This window comes from Amia ocellicauda, chromosome 10 (genome assembly GCF_036373705.1).
Source record: "Amia ocellicauda isolate fAmiCal2 chromosome 10, fAmiCal2.hap1, whole genome shotgun sequence".
Taxonomy (NCBI): domain Eukaryota; kingdom Metazoa; phylum Chordata; class Actinopteri; order Amiiformes; family Amiidae; genus Amia; species Amia ocellicauda.
The window spans coordinates 762,395-782,155 of NC_089859.1; the positions used below are offsets into that span (position 1 = coordinate 762,395).

General features: G+C 40.3%; 1 protein-coding gene across 3 annotated transcripts in view; it reads left to right on the forward strand.

Annotated features, from left to right (window-relative positions):
* Positions 1-14,207, forward strand: part of gria3b (glutamate receptor, ionotropic, AMPA 3b) — a 119,742-nt gene extending 105,535 nt beyond the window's left edge. Inside the window, exons 13-16 of one of the 3 annotated variants that reach the window (XM_066714672.1) lie at positions 4,231-4,478; positions 5,219-5,333; positions 11,128-11,375; positions 12,065-14,207. In XM_066714672.1, coding sequence (XP_066570769.1) covers positions 4,231-4,478; positions 5,219-5,333; positions 11,128-11,373 — 609 coding nt within the window. In that variant the 3' untranslated portion in view covers positions 11,374-11,375; positions 12,065-14,207. Of the gene's footprint in view, positions 1-4,230; positions 4,479-5,218; positions 5,334-9,301; positions 9,432-11,127; positions 11,376-12,064 lie in introns of those variants that run through there. The other 2 variants (XM_066714673.1, XM_066714674.1) reach the window with 2 other exon arrangements.
* The last annotated feature ends 5,554 nt before the right edge of the window (positions 14,208-19,761 follow it).

The window sequence follows — 19,761 nt, forward strand, 5'->3', positions numbered from 1 at the left end:
AAGTGACAGTTGGTGTTGAATGGGAGATGTGGCCCATATCCTCACCACCCCCAGTGAGGCAAGGCCAGTGAGATTCCCAGTTATCTGATACCTGAGCTCATGAAGTCAGTCAGAGCGGCTCAGAGCAGATATCAGCAGAGCTCTCCTCCGCCACCTCTCGCCCTCCCGCTTCTCTCTCTCAACCGTTCGTGTCGTGACGCTCCGCACATCCCGAGTCCCAGACGCTGCTATTGAAAGCGACGCAGAATCCAGACGTTGGATCTCTCAGCGGGGCTGTTGTATTTAATCGCAAAAACTGAGAACAGTCTGGGAAGGTTGGCAATGGTGTGCGGATAAAAAATCATGTCAACACTTCATGTGGTCTTTGTGTGTGCATGCGATACATGTACATATCTTGATAGAATGACACTGACTCAAGAATATTTCAGCATATTGTGCCTTTTTCATCACGCAGAAAGATTTTTAAAATGAGGGATGGATCACTGAAATGTCTGCCAGTGGCCACATGAACACAATTAAATGGGAGCCTGAATTTGCTTATTCTGGTTTCGTTTAAGATACCAGTATTGATTAATTGACTTCATCAAGCACTGAGGCGGCACACATTCGGTCTGCAGCAATCAATTCCTAAATCCATTCATTTATGTCTGTGTGGAGACGCCATTGTCTGGGAGCTCCTTTCTGAGGTCTGATGAATCGATAGCAACAGAAAACCCGTCCTGAACGCTGGGGTCCTCACAGAGATGATTTGGCACGTGTGCTTCCTCAACCAGTCTTACAATCGGGTAAAGGACATTAGATCATGGGCATATCGTGGCAATGCTTTCGTTAAATTATTTAATTACAGTTACAGTAAAACGTTGCTTTGTCTTCCAACCAGTTACTGAGCTCTGCCCTAGTCATTTGTCAATAACAGCTGTAGAGGCCATTCAAATGACCGGTAAATTACAGATATAAAGGAAAGAATGGCTCTTTGAAAATAAGTTTATTATCAGAGAAATAAATAAAACTGAATATTGCTGCACACAGTGGTGACTTTTCATCAGCAAACTAGTGACTAGACTAGCAATCACAAATGCAAACGAATAAATGATTTCATATTTACAGATTCCATATTTGAATTATCCTAAAAGATCTACATAATAAACCCCATTTTCAGGACTGGAACAGAACAGCACCACCACGCCTGAGAACGGCACACAAATCAAAGTCTCTGTCTCAGATGAATAATCATTTTGTGACAACACCAAAATATCTCGGAAAATCCTTCCAAACTTTTAATTTAACACCTTTTCCATGCTCAACCTCGAGCTAAGGGCAGTAGTGTGGAGTTCAATCCCGGGTGGGGGCACTGCTGTTGTACCCTTGAGCAACGTACTTTACCTAGATTGCTCCAGTAAATGCCCAGCCGTATAAATGGGTAAATGTAAAAAATAATGTGATATCTTGTAACAATTGTAAGTCACCCTGGATAAGGGTGTCTGCTAAGAAACAAGTAATAATAATAATAATAATAATAATAATAATAATAATAATAATAATAATAATAATTCAGCCCCAGTTCACGTAAAAGTGTCTACCGTTTGGCCTGGTATTTTGGCTCTGCGTGTTACCGGCCCATGGGATTACCACTTAATAAGGCACTGGCAGTTTGGTCCAATGATGTACTCTGTTCATTAGCGTCCAGGATGAGACTGGGATAATAAAAGACCCAATCTCCATGGGCGGGATTAAGAGCTGTAGGTCAGAAGGCAGTGACCTTGCTTAGCATCGCACATTCTTTTCCCTGTATTTTAAAGAATCAGCACAATCTTGCTGTAGTACATTATCACATACGTCTAACTTGTCAAAAGTGGGTCAGTTTTTGCAGGTGGCATACCGTGCGCACATTAAAATCACACGCCCTGCACCATTTAACCCTGGAATATTTCACAGTGTGTGTGTGTGTTTTCTCTGTTGAGCGTGAAAGACAGTCAGCCGGGATGCAGACCTACTTAAGCACAGACCATAATTTGTCTGTCTGAAACGTTAAAAAGCCAAATGCCAAAATAAATCGACTGACATTGACTAACTTAATTGATGCTTATTACAGTTACTCAGTTCCCTTCCCTTTCCTTTGAGAAAACTGCCAGCTCTGACATCAGGATCGCTGAGATACACTCTCATCTCTCCCTGTCTGTCTCTTTCTCTCTCTCTCTCTCTCTCTCTCTCTCTCTCTCTCTCTCTCTCTCTCTCTCTCACACACACACACACACACACTCACACAGTCCTATTTTTGTCACACCTTTGCAATTTCCCTCGACCTCTTGTTTCACACTCTCTTAATCATTAAGGAAAAATAATAATGATGAACTAAAATCTACATGATTAACATTCTGGCTTTCATGTGTCCATTTCTACTTAATTTATCTCCCCACCATCCTTTTAGTGTCCTTTACAGGTAGCGTTACACCGAAACATGAAATAAGTCACAACAATATCTAACGGTGGACCAAAAGGCACAGTGTTTAGAAAAATGCAATGCAATAGTCATTACGGAAAATTTCCATTTGTCACTCAAGAAAGTACTTCATTTAATAAGATTCAGCTTCGGTACTTCTTACCGTTATCGCTATTATGAGGATAATGTTGATGAAGGACTGTAACGGGAGGGGGTGGAAGCCACCAAATATCAGAATAAAAAATTACATTGCAGAAACGTTTGTTTAGCTTACACTCCAGTGTAACACTTCTCATCACAATACCATGATTAGGATTACTTCTCCTGTGTCTACTGACAAAATACCAACATCTGTATGATCTTTGTAAATGATTATAAACCTGAAAAATTGAGTGCTACAATTACAGTTATATCCCAGGGTACTTAAATGACTAGAAAGCACAACAATGTGTGGCTTTTTTTTTTAAAGTCATCCATTTTGGTGCAAACCATGGCCAGTACAATGAAAAATGGCTGTTGGTTAATCCTTGAATATTGTGAAGCAGCTCGTTAGGCATTGTACAGAAATACTGCAGGATCTGTCTCCCGTGTTCTGGAGAGCTAGACACATTCCCTACAACCCATGTCTCCATTTCTTGATTGAATCAATGATTGACTTAATTAGATTAGATGTTATCTTTCGGCACTGATGGCAAGACCTCTATAATATCTGTGGGATCTGAACTCTCTAGGATCAAGTGTGTGTATAGTGTGGTCCACACTGTGTGCTCCTGGGAGGCAGTCTAAGCACCTTGGTTGCCATTTTGGCAAGCAGTTATACAAACATTGAATAACGAAGATCAATCCTTTCCCTGTGACATAATGCAGACACCATGGAAACAGAGAGAGTATATATATATTAAATGTATTTAAAAGTGCAGTGATCAGTCAGTTAACCCTTACACACCCAGTCTGACGCGTGACACATACAGAGGTCTGGTAAATTGTTATACTTTCGTCAAGCCTGTTATGCATGGACACCTAGATCACAATGTAGTTTAAAGGGTTGAAGGTTAATACCAGTTGTAACACACAGCAGATTCACCACAAAAGCCCCAGTCCCAGTAATCGAACACCTCATCAGGAAATGGTTTCTTTTTTCCATTATCAGTCACAGTGTGATGAAATTTGTGACATTTACTGACCTTGGCACTGGCTTATTGATTGAACTCTGTTGCAGCAGCTTTTTAATCCGGTCCCTTTAAACAGATACAATTAAGTGAAATTGCATGAGTTGGCTGCCACTGTTTCCATATAAAAATAAAAGATTATTCTCCAGTGAGCATATCTTTCAGTCCAACATATGCTTTTTGACATCAACAGCAGTTTAAAACACAATGCTTAAAAAAAAGAAAGAAGAGTCCTGAATTTAGTCCTGAATGATGATGCTTAAGTATCTAATAAACCTTGTAACCATTGAAGATAATGGAGAATTAATACGAAACTGGGTTCCACGCCTCTCTGTATTTCAAGGTATTCACATGAACAATGAAGCACTCTTGTGGCAAAGCCTTTTAGATCCACCTTAGGCGGCTCAATTTCTTGAACTATTTGAAGATATCGAGCGATGCCACTTGAAGATATCTATAAATATTTCAAGACAGCCGATCGGCAGCCGAGGCTTCGCACTGACCTATCTTGAAACACAGAGACGACTGGCGCTCCGGTTCGGGGGGTGCGCGGCCTCAGTGGTCCGATGTTTTAACGCTCACTTCTCTCTCTCCCTGTCTCCCCCCACCCCCTCCATGCAGCGCTCGAAAATAGCAGTGTATGAAAAAATGTGGTCGTACATGAAATCCGCAGAGCCCTCTGTCTTTGCCAAGACAACAGCTGAAGGGGTTGCCCGGGTACGAAAGTCGAAGGGCAAGTTCGCCTTCCTACTCGAATCCACCATGAACGAGTACATTGAGCAGCGGAAGCCCTGTGACACCATGAAAGTGGGCGGCAATCTCGACTCTAAGGGCTATGGTGTGGCGACCCCCAAAGGCTCAGCATTAAGGTGGGTGGGATAATATAACAATATTGTCTATGTTGTTATAGTATTCCACCTACCCTGATGTCTTGTGTTGTCATTTCCTTTCTTCCTCTCTTTTTTGTTTTGTTTTGGTGGACGTCAAGAGGTAACGGTATTGTACTTTTATTGTGCCTGGATTTCAAGGCTAAATCCATTTTTTATATGTATATATGTATTATTAAGATGACTATGGTAAATTCTAGTATATTTTTATTTTTCTATAGACTTAATGCATCCATTTTTTGTTTTTCTTCCCTCCTGTGTCTTTCTTTCCTTCCTTCCGTCTGCCCTTCCTTCTCGTGCGTGCGCGTGTGTGTGTGTGCGTCGTCCCTCTCTGACTGTTTGTTGTCGCTTTTAATTTAACAGTTCAACGGTTTTTCAATTTAACTTGTAAAAGCTGCGCTGTCGCTTGTGACGAATGTTAATTGCATGTTTGTTGTTGTTACTCTTCTTCTCAATGACAAGTCTCCCCATCCCGCACACTTCAGCTCTGAACAGTGTAATCCTCCATGCCACCTTTCCAATATTTAACACTTTCTTTGCTGTACAAGCGTTTCTTATCTCTGATCCATATCCGTGAAATTTCTAACCAATTTGTCCTCTCGTGCTCCTTTTAATGATAACACTGAATATGATGATTATGACTATTATGATTATTATTACTCTACATTAGATTTCTCACGCACCTGTGCATTTTCTTACAAGTTATGTTTTATCGTTTCAAGAAATGCTGTTAACCTGGCAGTATTAAAACTGAATGAGCAAGGCCTCTTGGACAAATTGAAAAACAAATGGTGGTACGACAAAGGAGAGTGCGGCAGCGGGGGAGGTGACTCCAAGGTCAGCCTCAATGTCACCACAATCGGGTACCTTAGTGCAGAGTAATCGGCAAAGCTGTTATCTCTGAGGAGCGTTGACCCCAATACTCAGCCCCCCACGGCCCGCAGAGACGTGGCTTTTCCAGTTTCACGAGCAACTGAGATCCAACTGGAACCCTTACTTGGCTAATGGGACTGAGAGAGGGAAAATAAAAAGGACCAGTACAGTTTTTGACCTACTGAAGAGAAAGACGTGTAGCTGAAAAACATAAGGCAGTAGCATAAACACCATGAGAGTTTGCCCTGGGTTCAGCAGTACAAACCGATCACACAGTAGATGTGCTACACGGACCTGTCTGCCCAAGGTGGTGATTCTGGGCTTCTTATATGAAGTTTGGGATGGTGGAGACCTCTTCTAAAAGGGTAAAACAAGTCAAGGTCGACACCTCCCTGCCCTTCAGATGCTGAAAGATGCACCACGTTGGAAAAGGGCCACTCTTTGTGTGTCTTTGGCATCTGTAGCGCAGTGTGGCGGCCGACACCATCATGGTAAGAGAAGGGTCTCTGGTTCTGTTCAGCAGGTCTCCCAGAGGACAGCAGCTCGGGACACAAGCTCTTCTCTACTTCCTGTTTTTTATTTTCTTTGTTTCTGCAGGGTTTATAACAGCATCAGAGGAGCTGTGGGTGGATGTAAAAACATGTTCCCACCAAAAGGAAATTAATGCAGTTCCAATCAAGCCGTGTATTTTTAAGCTTGCTTGTAATAATCAAACCTTTAAAACACTTCCAATCCCTCCCCCCAACACACACTCTAAAGCCCAGCTGGGAAGTGTTTTTCACCCCCATTTTTTTATATTAATTATGATGATGATAGGGGTTTCTTTTTATTTTTTCTACTAAATAGGATGTCTCACGATTCTTTTTTCTCAGTTTTGACAGCATTTTTTACATCAGGAAAGCCACTCAAACCATAGAGAAAATATAGAGCCCGTTTTGTTTTTTTAGATTCTGCGGAAATCAGAAAACATTATTTCGTACACCAGAGCTTCTTTTAAAGCAATCTGGATACCTTAGACTACTCTGTAGAAGCCATGTGTGCTGTAAATCTCAATAAATGAGGTTTGAGTTATCGACTGACTTGAAAGCAGAAGCCGTCCTCTGAGGAAGAGAGCCACTTGGCATTGTGTTACTGTGTCCGTGCATGACGCAATGGTCTACAGCTCTCTCCCCATCGTCTCTCCAGAGACACCCCGGTGATGTGTGCCGAGCTGTCACCGGGGGAACCGAGGGAACTGTAGGACACTGACAACTCGGAGACAAAGTACAGATGCAGAGCCCAGGTGTTCTGGTCTCACACGACTCTGAAACACTCAAACCACTGTACAACCTGTGGCGTTTATTTACACTTGTCATGCAAGCAGAAAATCTCTTTGAGGAACCCCCAGTGGGAAATGTCCAACAATCTCAGGCCACTGACCACATATGGTTACATCTTCAACTCATTTCTCTTTCCTTCTTTTCCATTTTTGTTTGTTTTTGTTTCATTTGGATCGAAAGTTCACTTGGCCTATTGCGACCTTGCTGTTCTTGATGTAAGATGTAATGAATACTATTTGGAGATAGAACACAATGCGGGTGCCAGCAATTCGACAAGCAGTCGGGTCCAGCCAGGGTACAGATTAGCAATATTATGGTATCACATAGGCTGACATGATTCTCGTTTATTCATTTTTCTAAAAATGTAAACTCTGGTATTTTAAGGACATGCTTCAGATATATTGTATGCGATGCCCATTTCAACAGCAAATCTTACCACAGTCCAGAAAGAGACGTGTTCCCAGGCATGAGGTTCTACCTGAAAAACTCCTTGATGAAACGAACAATAGACTTGCAGTAATCAGTCTTTATATCTAGGTAATCAAACACCAATTAGAAGCTTAATGAAATCTGCATCTGAACGCCAGGAAACTCGTCTAGAATGCATAGCATGTATTCAGAATGAATCGATTTGAAGGTTTTAATTTCACATACATGTTAGCATAAAAAGTAAACCAAACATATACATTTAAACCATTACTATGTAGTCAAACAAATGAATACACTAGCAATACATGTCAAATGTGCTTATTATGTAGCACCTGAAGTGTTGCTCTCATTACCATTTATATATTTTGCTACTGCCTATTTTATAGTAGTCAGGTTACCAGGTTATCCACCCATATATATGATCATCTATCACTTTTAGACTCATTTGTAGATGGAAAGGATTGCTCAGAAAAAGCAATGCCACTGTTTAAGGTTCCTTCACAAGGTTAGCTGCATTGAAAATATTTTTTGGCTAGAGAATGGAGATCGTTGTGTGCTGCAGAAAGTCTTTGATAACGAAGAAATTACCGCCTGTATCTCAAGCTTCTCTCACTGCGCTTCCCATAAACAGCTCCCACTGTGTACAATTCAACAGTCCCAGACGGCTGGGGAGCAAAATTGGCTCATAAATTGAACCTAGCCTTTTCCGCCTCAAATTCTGCCATCTCTGACTCGGCTTAGAGAGCCCGGCCGAATTACAGATGTGAAGGAGAATGTTGTTGAAATTGCCCTTCCCCATTTGGAGCTCAGTTTCAATCTCGTTCTACCATCCTGTGTGGGAGAACCCCAGACCTTTATAAAGGAGTCAGACGTTCAGCATAGTGGCTCTTCTGGATAAGACATCAATGCCGGCTCTAGCCAATCCTGCACGGAGAGCATGATGTCTTGTATTCCCTCCAGTCAATCACATTTAGGTTGCACTGCTAAAGGTCTTTGCTCACAACACTATTCTGCCACCAACAGTGAAGAGCAAAGCAATTACAAAGAGAGGGCCTATTTATTCAACAACAGCCAAATTGAGACATTTTTAAACAATACAGGCATGGGTCTCTCCATGGTATAGTCACTGAAAGGCCACAAACATTCAAGAGCAGCACTTCCATCATTACTGGACAGCATAATTATGCATGCAGAAAAGACATCTGTGCCATCTCACCTGGGACCAGGGCCTTCACTTGGCATTTGTTATTTTGAAGCATGACACCAGATACTGGGGCAAGTACAATATATTCCATGGAGTTACGATACCAAGGTTTACAATTTGAAGGGAAAAATAAATAAAGAGAACATAGCGGCAATGCTGATAACATAACGTCTTGCAAACACCAAACCCTACAGGACAGCTGAAGCAGGGGGAAGTAATAGGAAAGTGAGCGGAGGATCGATCTGGTCTCTCTGTAGCGCTCCAGACAAACTCAACACAAGACCACGGCCCCCTAAGGGACACAGAATTGTTCCTACAGCTCTCACAGGTCTTACTCCCTTGCAAAACAATCAGATAATCTCCCAGCTCACTCATAAAAGAGATCCTTCCTCACTAAGAGCAATATCAAGAGCGAGCCTCATGTCGGGGCCATAATCACAGTTAGCGGCTTCCCTTGATCAACACCCAGCTTTTGAAAAGGCTGCCGTATGCGACGCTGTAGGGTTGCTTTGCTAGACACAGGCTGCCGTTCTCTTCAGCTGGTATAAAACTCAACTGGTGGTTTTTGTTTGCCTGTCAGTCAAGAAAGGGTTCCTATTGCATCGACATTGTTAAGTGCTGGTTTAAAAAAAAAAAAAGAAACAAAAAGGCTACAATATACCACGTGCTCCCCATCTATCTTGTGGTATTGTACAGCTCTCTAGTTCTGGAGAACCCCCAGGACCAACCCGCGATATATATATGCTTATATATATTTGTAACAGTGTGTGCCGATTACTCAAAGCGATATGGGTAGGCCCTGGCACTTTAGCTTAGCCTTGGTATATAAAAGGTGTCTAGATAGTCTTGCCTGCACTCTATGATGTTGTTGTTGGCCAGGATCCCTGCTTTATCGCTTTGTAAAATATGAAGTAGTTTAAAAGCTTGAATAACATAAAATAACATAATATAATGTTATTTATGTTATTTCCCACGTGAAGAACTCCTGTAAACCTTGCAGTATTGAAACTCAGTGAACAAGGCATCTTAGACAAGCTGAAAAACAAATGGTGGTACGATAAGGGTGAATGTGGAACCAAGGACTCTGGAAGTAAGGTCAGTCGCTGCAGGTCTTTTGTACCGATTCCAAATTGCATTTTGACCTATTGTTCATATGCAAAGAAAAAAAAAAACTATATTCAGACAACATCTATTCTTTTGATTTTTTTGTTTCGTTTGATTTATTTGTTTTTTAAATGAAAACAAATTTCAAACTGTTAAATGATTTGCTTATTTTTTTATTTTTGCCACTGTAGAGTATAAATCTTTTTTTAATGCATACAAGCATCATTACTCCCAGTTAAGCTAGTTTATGTATTATATAGTTTTATTCCAAACTATACTCTAAAGCTTAATCATGTAATGACTACAGTAATGTCAATTCCATAGATATATATTTTAATATGTAATATTGTCTTATAGGAATAAGTACAGCATGCCTGGGGAAAATGTATATGAAGTAAAACTAAGCAATGCATTTTTTTGATAGTCTTAATATTACAACTAGTTAGTAGTGTCATTTTTGCTCATTTATTCATATTTGACATTCATGATTTTTCAACCATTATGCTGCTGTGTTTATTTACCAAACTTTTTATTAAAAGTTTATTTATTAGCGTTATTACTTATTTGCACGGATCGCGTTTATTGGATTCTTTAACCTCATGCAGTGTGACCAGCAAACAAAGTTTCTTATTCTGACAAACTACTCCAAACTCACTTGCAAATGCCATTGAAGTGACAAGGGGTGTTTGAACGCTAAGTTTGAACTAGACTTGTCAAAAGAAGGATATTTTGTTTGCACACTATATGAAGTTAGGGAATGTTATAAACCTGTTATTTAACCCTCTGAGAACTCAGCAGTCCCTGTATCATGCAGTAGGGCAATTCTCCAGGTCTCTTAGTGTGATCTTGTAGCTCCTTATTTAGGCACATCCCGTCCAAAGCTCATAGGGTTAAACTGCAAATGGTAAATCTCTTATAAATACATTTTCAATAAATAAGTTTGGGAGGTAGCAGCAGCAAAATGGTTTAATTTACTTCTTAAAGCTTGCTCTTAGAGTGATACAGTGACTTTAAAATACTACAAGATTCCTTTGATTTGTATTTATTTATTTTTTATTTATGTACTCACATAGCCTAGAGTATGACTTAAATACAAACAAAAACGAACAAATGACAAACGAGCTAGTTCAGTCAGGGCTGTGGAGTTTTGACCTGTAAGTTACTGACCATCTTCCTTGAAGTGGCCTCTGGAATGAGCCACCAATCAGAGTAGATTACCCACAATCCTCTACATTCACCACACTAGCTGAAGGAAATAAATACTTCCACGTGTTGACTTTGCTTGGCCTTGCTTCTTTCCTCTGCCAGAGAGGATGGCTTTTTTACAAAGGTCTGAAGTTCCTCCAAGCTTTTGATTACTGTAAGGAAGCCAACGAAAGACATGGCAACGTAAAGAGTCAACCTTTTCTTAGTGAATCCCTCAGAAACCTAGATCATGTTCTCATATATAGTCTTACCTAAACCTTTGGTATTTATCATTACACTGAAATATACCATTGGTAGCACTAGAGCGGATGTCAGGCAATAAAAGGAAGGTGTCTGCATTTGAGTGTCAGTCTTTGCTGGGATTTGAATCAGAAGCCTGGAAGAGAAAGGACAGGGCTGGTAGCTTAGTGTTTGAGTTCAGCTGTGCTAGATTGATGCTCTCTGCAAGAAACCTGCCAGTGCAAGAAATGCTAACTGTTTTATTCACCTTTCTTAGGACAAGACAAGTGCTCTGAGCTTGAGCAATGTGGCGGGAGTCTTCTATATTCTTGTTGGCGGACTTGGGCTGGCCATGATGGTGGCCTTGATAGAGTTCTGTTACAAGTCACGGGCAGAATCCAAAAGACTGAAACTCGCAAAGAATGCCCAAAACTTTAAGCCTGCTCCCCCAACAAACACCCAGAATTTCGCAACATACCGAGAAGGATACAACGTGTACGGGACAGAGAGTGTTAAAATCTAGGGGTATGACCGACACACCAACCTGTGCCATTTTCTGAGGCTTTGTGTTTTGTCGTGCCGTTCTGTCCATGTCCCCGCTGTGTTTTGAAACTTCCGTTTGTAATATTGTGTTCATGATTTTGTCTCTGTTGTGAAGAAAAAGTCACTCCCTCTTTGTCCCGTCGATCGTCCATGTTTACCGATGTCTCCAGATTTTAGATTTGTCGAATCTTTACAAAACAGTCAGTTGTAGCTTTGTAACTCTAACACACACAAGTCAGAGCAAATGTTTTTCAGTTTTCCCAGAACCAACCAAAAGCAGTGAAATCTATACGTATGTATGCATGTATAATTTTTATATATATTATTAATGTGCTCCATTGTATGTTCTGTTTGTACATTTAGTGCTGGTTTCACACACTAATTTGAGGTAATTTTACTGCTAATCGGGGACTGTGAAAACAGGTGATAAATACTTACATTAGTACTTCATGAGCCAAATTATTGAATTGTTGTTGATTAAGATCAAACAACTGTGGGGGGGGGAAAGGCCTTGGATTAGACTGACCTCATATGACCTAAAATGTATAATTATTGCCTTAATTTCTTAGGATTACTTTATTGTGCCTTTGTATTTGAAGCTTTGCCCTGTCATAGTGGGGCTTCCACAATCAGGTAGTAATGTACCGTGTTTCTTTCCCTGTGCCACACAGTTGGGAGGGACGCAGCTGCACACAGTTAACATGACATCCACGACAGGCAACGATGGAGAGACAGGCCGAGCCACGGGCCTGGACCCCCCAACGCCACTGCACGTTGCCTCGGGCGTCCGGCATGGCACGATAATCGACGACGGCAATGCGACAGACTTGTCATTTAAAGAACTGGATTTTTCCTTCAGTGCCTTATGGAACATTCAGAGTCACAACAATGCAACCCATCACAGAAACTATTGCTTTGCTTGAAATACAAAAACAAAACAACTAAAAACTATAAAACTTAAAAAAAAAAAAAACTTAAAATAATAAAATAAACGGAGGAATGACAAAACTGTAATCTGTGAAAATAGAACCTTATGGTATGGATATTTTAACATAAAAAAAGAAATGACAAAAGAAAAGCCATCACTTGCTACTCTAGCACGGTTGGAGAGTGCCGGGCAGAGGAACACATACCAGTTCAGAAGGCATGGGGCAAAGGGGGGGTCTTCTTACAAAAGACTGTGATTTAAATGTCTCCATTCATTCATAGCCAGTGCTTTCTGGCAGAACATCTCTTTAGCAACCAGGCAAATTAGCGTTATCCACTGAATGACTGAGCCATCCAACTCATGTGACCAATTTGTGTTCCACAGTTTAAAATAGTTACAAAGTATCATTTCTGGGTGCAGAATCATTTTAAAAACAAAAGTAAGGAACCTATCAACCTGCAGCCACCTAGCTAATCAATTTTTGTCATCCAAAGTTAACCCATATTTCTGAACCCCCCGCCATTTTATTTATTTTTCACAAGTTCGATTTTATCATCACTTTTAGGATGAAAACTTTTCTCAAAACAGGCTTTACAACATGGAGGCTATCGCACAAGTGGCTTGAAATTGCCCACTCGAATGATCCTTTTCAGAACTGAACAGAGCATTTTGCTTACAACAAAGAACATGTCCAAACGAAGAGTGCTGCCAAAGGATGGGTTTGAGGGCAGGCAACACATTTCTCAGAGACAAGCCATTTTCAGTCTTGGTTGGGTGCCAGATTGCTACTTAGATGATAATAAAAAAAAAAAAATTCGGGATAATTGTTAGTTACTAAAACAAGCTGTTCAAAAGGACACCTGCATTTTAATTAAATTTACCATGACAGCATATGGAGATATACTGTGAAGTAATTCCTATCCCAGCAGTAGCTCTGAAGAAAAGTCATTTGAATGTACAAGTCTAAATCTGTAATAAAGGCTTTACTACATTGGACGATCTTCACACATTGAAAACTGCAGATCTGTTTTCAAGGGTTAAAGACTATGAAGCAAAACTGTCATTAAGAATAGAACAGATTCCACAGTCTTGGCGATGCCTTGAAATCAGACTCTTTAATATTGTTGTATAGTTTGGTTGGAAATTGTACATTTTCAATAATTCACATTCGCTTCTATTTAATTCTCCTGTCATATATGGCGATAGACATATTTTGGGTGCAAAAACTAGACAAAAACCACTGGACATTAAAGTTGCCTGGGGAGTTGTGGGGGGGGGGGGGGGGTACATTTTAAAAGTAAGTTTAACAAAATTTTCCATTAATACTGTTCTAAACATTTTTTTCTCTAAGAACTGTGATTCCATAGTCTTTAAGATATGCCAAGAAATAATTAAGTATAAATAACTAAACTATTGTGGAAAGATAGTTTTCTAAAAAAAATAAAAATAAAATAAATACATAAAGAAAAAAAAAAGAAACTGTAAAGAAACCTGTATATTTGTTTAAACAAAGTGGATTTACGAGAGTGAAGGCTTCACGAATTAGTTTGGTATTATTATTTTTAAAACTGCATGTAACCAGTGGCGACTGCTTATCGAGCCCCGCAAATTACGTCAAAATGTAGGTCAGCAGTAGTAACTCAAGACTTCTTTTTATTTCACAATTTCCCTTTAATTTTTTGTCTTTTTATTTTTTAATTATTTGATTGATTTTCTGGTTTGTTTGTTTTTTTGTAACTGCACTTCAGCAAACAGAAAATTGCCAAGCAACCTAGCGATTACAAGAGTAAGAACTGCATGCGTGGGCATAATTTACTGAGCCTCGTTACTGAGGAGTTGTACAAAGAATTTTAATACATTTTGTAAATAAAACTGTATAGAAAATACCAAGTCCAAGATTATTGTTTTTACACAATGAAATATCCTTGTCCATGATTGTGGGTTTAGTGTCTTCCATTAACCTTAACCCCCCCAACTCTAGAAAGAATACAGTGACTTTCACAACCCCGCAAACAAAGTGTGTGTCAAGTTATTCCATTTTCAGGGGTAAACAAATAAAAATAAAATATAAAACTAATACCCAGCATGTCTGACAAATAACAGAAGTGCTAACAAATGAAGGCCACTTTAATTAATTTGCCTTCGGGGTAAAAAGGATGTGTAATGAAAAAAGCTGAAAAAACACATTTGATATTAACAACTTTCACATCTAAAAGCACGACGCAGTGGGAGCCGTAGACAGTCCCCCCTGGCTATATAACATGTGCGCCGAACCCAAGGATTGAAAACAAACATTTCTCAATTGTACAAAGCCAAGGAGAGAGGATGCGACTTCCCTAAGAAAAGATCACAACAGCGAGTCATATTTCAGATGTTCTCCACAAAGTCGTGCAGGGAATCCATTATGAAACTTGCCAGACTATTTTCAACAGATTTATTCGGAATAAAAGCAATCCTTTAGTGAACTGGGGTCTAAGAAGTAACAACACGATGGACATGTGTGCATCTCCACTGAACTCAAACTCTGAGTAGGTAGTTTTCCTTTAAAAAAATATATATATTTCCCTATATACATATAGACATTCAATGAGGAAAAACCAACAACACTGAAAATAACAATTACAACTAATTGTTCTGTTAGGGTGATAGGTCTTTATTCCAAAAAGTTCAGCTTTCTGCTAAGTTTAATAACATCTTCTATATGACTAAATATTGAAAACGAAACCTGTGTGAAAAATGTACATCCAGACCATTCAGCGAAAACAAAGGGGCCCAAGTCATTATGCTAATGTAGCCAGACAGAATGGCTGCTCAACTGGTGGAGTCTTCAGTTACTCACAAAGTATGTGCATCTGTGTTGTGTACCTTCTGATAGCCTGTGAAGTCAAATGTTTAACCGACCAGCCATCAAAGAAAATAGGACTCTAGCAAAGCTGGAAATTTCAGTGCCAATACATTAAAAATGAAAAAGTTGAAGTGAAGGACTGCTGTCAATTAATTTGTGACTTAATTCTCCTTGAATGTCCCAAGGTTGTCGATTGAGAACTACTGGGAATGCAGTAGGAAACATCACAAGAGAGAGAGGAGGTCCTTCAATGAAACTCTCTCTTTTCTTCTGGTGGAGCGGTAGAGAAGGGCGTACTCACTTACACACTTACGCTGAGAGAGGAGAATCAATTAAAAGCCGTAGTCATTGCATTCAATTGCTCCCACTTTTATTTCAATTTTAATTTTTGATTTTAATTGGAAGGAAATTGCACAACCCTGGCTAAATGACACACTGGGGCACACAGAAAGCAGTTGCTGAAGTAAGAACGAGCCGGGGGGATAGCTAATTCAGCTGTAATTACACCTTCCCCTAGCCTGCCGTTGTAAATTGGCTTGATTGCGTCAGACTGCGGGTAGGAGATGGGGATTATACGGTGGCCTGGCAGGACTCGGTGCCTCCTTCTGCTTAAAGACAGGTGCCCCGAACCAGCTCAAGAGTCACCCTGATTTAAATACTTATTTATTCCACTGCAATTGAGCTGTCAGTATTCATTGGTGAAGCATAAAATTAAATTGTTAACTGAATCTCAAAAGATTAAATATGTTCTTTGACTGTCCCTTTATTTATTTAGTTATTACTAAACTATAATCTGGTCAGAGTCCAATAACAGACTCACAAGATGTCTGTCAATGTATGTGATAGCGGCATTGCATTTAGGATATTAATCTTTCATTTCCTGTAATTGTTGGGGGGCGTCATTCTTTTAGTTTTGCGCAAGTCAGCATTATTTCCCTTTCCTACAACGCAATGATTCATAGCCTCCCTGATGTCTCCGTTGGGAATCTGAACTTGCGGTCTCTCCTCATCATGGCTGGGCTCTTCAAACCCGTCTCTGGTGGATCCTACGGCTGAGCTGCTTCCTTAATCAATGCATTAGGCAACTCATCAAATTACATTTCATACCGTGTCTTTCTACACATCTAGCAAAAGGAGCTGATGAAGAAAGATGCAATGACATCAGAGAATAGGACGAAATAATGTTATCAGGAGAAACCACCATCTTGATCCAGCCTGGGAGAGGAATGACATGGAGCTGGGCTGGACAGGGAGAAACATTGTATGTTTTAGAGGCAATACACAACTAGTCAGTGTAGCCATAATAGCCCACACAAAATGACCTGATAGCAGCAAATAACAAAGCAGAGAAGAAGCCCCAAAATGAACACCAGTTGGTCTGAATGGCAAACATTAGTGCCATGTGTTTCAGTGAAATGAGACAATTCTAACAATCAGCACAATTTGAATGAAAACAAATCTCTCTCAGTAATATCTGTGCAAACAATACAAAAGACAACCTCTTAATTGCAAACCTAATGTTACTCCAAGGAAGAAGAAAAAAAACAGAAAGAAGGGTAATCCTCTTGATCTGGGATCCAATTCTTTACTGTCATTCATTAAATATAATGTGGTGAAGTCTTCGTCCCAAAGAGCTCTAGTATCATGCTGTTGCAACATGGTTTTGTTACTCTTTACGTTTCAAGCCTGGTAAAAGGAACAGTTCCCTTTCCATTCAAGTGGATTGATAATATTCCTGCTTTGGTTGACAAGGGACAGTAATGTCATTAACTTCCGCAAATGAGTGTGGTGCAATATGAGGCCATGAGTCCGTCTGGATAGCAATGCTTCCCAATAAACTGCAGAGGCAGAAATGTTTAGTAGAAACACACGTCCAAGAATTGTTTCTGTATCGTCAGCCATATTTGAATAGTGTACACTGAAGAAATGCTTTATTGAAGACAGAGTAAGGTTCACAAACATAATAACCTTTTCCCTCATCTCCAGGTGTATCCTTGCAAGCACTGCAGCAATTTCAGATTCACAGGCAACTTCAACAATGACTCAATTAGCTCCTGTTGCTAACTCGTTTCATCAAAGCAGTGACACTTTTTATAAGGTGAGCAGGAGCAGGAACACGGGCCGACTCGGAGCAGAACAAACAATCGACTCCTGTAATTACTCTGGTGAAAGGGTATAATCTTTCACTACATGAAATTTAAATAAATGAAAGTAGGTATCTGGGGCAGCACTATTTGTAAATGAGTATAAAAGTGAGGCTTGAAGTTGAAATACATTTATCAAATATTAATGGTCTATTAAAGGCTATAAAGAACTGGCATTTGTGCACAAAAACACAATTAGTATTCACTCGTAACGGTGATGCAGTATATTATGCGTCATTAATAAGATATTATTTCCTTATCGATTCTGCCCTATAACTATAATTACGTAATTGAAACATTCAAGGATTTAAACAGTGACTTCAAACTAAATAATTAAGAATCTTAGCTAATCAGTCCGATTAGAAATAGGTTTATATTCAGGCTTAACTAATGACTCACTCTAAAGCATGACCGATTCATTAAACAGCATCACTTAAAGATTAATTACCAGCGAGCTGCCAATCCTAAGTTAAAGTATTCTCCATATCCATTAATTTTCAGTTTCAGATTGGTGTATTTAGAGAGGGGTATGGGGCAGCCTTTATAACTAGTACACAAAAAACAAGTGTGTGAAGGAAATCAAACTATGCTATTTCAGTAGCTTGGAAACTCAACAATGCATCTGGACTTGGTATAAATTATTTGAAAAGGTCTCTGTTTACTTAAAAACAGCCTTATCTTTCTGTCTCCACACTGCAGCGCACACTTAAATTCTCAACGAATATTCTCTATAAAAGTTTCAGATAGAGATTACATTCACTGCAAAGCAAGGTCTGCCAAAACTACGTGGGGACTTGATTCAAGTCTTCAACATCATGAAGGGCATCGACCACATCAAACCAGAGGAGCTTTTCCAGATCAGCAGGGACACACGCACCTGGGGACACAAATGGAAATTGGGCTTCAAGGCATTCAAGACAGAAAACAGGAGACACTTCTTCACACAGAGAGGCGTCACAATCTGAACAAACTCCCCAGCAATGTGGTAGATGCTGAAAATTTGGGAACATTTAAAAAAAGACTGGATAGGATCCTTGGATCACTCGGTTATTAATGGACACAAAACGAGCACGATGGGTCGAATGGCCTCTTCTCATTTGTAAACTTTCTGTTCTTCTTATGTTCTTATGTTCTTTGATAGCGTGCCTGCATGGCTCTCACCAAAGTAGACGCTTTCAATTTGAACCTGTCCACGCCCTTCTATCTTGTAGGCTCCAGAGGTCCAAACAACTAGAGGTTTCATAGTGTAAGAGTCAGCCACTATACAGAAGAATGGCTTCCGATAGCATTTCTGGCTCAGCCGTACATTTGAGAAGTAAAAAAAGGGGTTAAAGGCACAAAGTACCACTGTGGATGTGACCATTGTGTGTGTGTGTGTGTGTGTGTGTGTGTGTGTGTGTGAAATGAGTATGAATCATGTTGGAGCTCTGGTCAGGTTGTCAAGTGCAGTCAGAGCTACTGTGGAGGTACACGGCCGACACTGGCTGGCTTCACTCCAGTCAAACCTCACACCAGAGGGCATCCGAGGCACCGCAGACCAACACTGACACTTCCTGGAAGAGGTAAGACTCGCAGACGCAGGGTCACCCCCCGGTCCTCTCTGTGACCAGACTGTCACGGCGAGAACTCGTTCAGGACGACGGGGTTACTTTGGGACACGTTCATGAGCGCTGACGTGTATTAATAGAGCAATGGGGGTATGTATGTACAGTGAGGGAAAAAAGTATTTGATCTCCTGCTGATTTTGTACGTTTGCCCACTGACAAAGAAATGATCAGTCTATAATTTTAATGGTAGGTGTATTTTAACAGTGAGAGACAGCATAACAACAAAAAAATCCAGAAAAATGCATTTCAAAAAAGTTGTACATTGATTTGCATGATAATGAGGGAAATAAGTATTTGATCCCCTATCAATCAGCAAGATTTCTGGCTCCCAGGTGTCTTTTATACAGGTAACGAGCTGAGATTAGGAGCACTCTCTTAAAGGGACTCTCCTAATCTCAGCTCGTTACCTGTATAAAAGACACCTGTCCACAGAAGCAATCAATCAATCAAATTCCAAACTCTCCACCATGGCCAAGACCAAAGAGCTGTCCAAGGATGTCAGGGACAAGATTGTAGACCTACACAAGGCTGGAATGATCTTGTTAATGATCTCAAGGCAGCTGGGACCATAGTCACCAAGAAAACAATTGGTTACACACTATGCCATGAAGCACTGAAATCCTGCAGCGCCCGCAAGGCCCCCCTGTTCAAGAAAGCACATGTACAGGCCCGTCTGAAGTTTGCCAACATCTGAATGATTCAGAGGAGAACTGGGTGAAAGTGTTGTGGTCAGATGAGACCATAATCAAGCTCTTTGGCATCAACTCAACTCACCGTGTTTGGAGGAGGAGGAATGACTCCAAGAACACCATCCCCACCGTCAAACATGGAGGTGGAAACATTA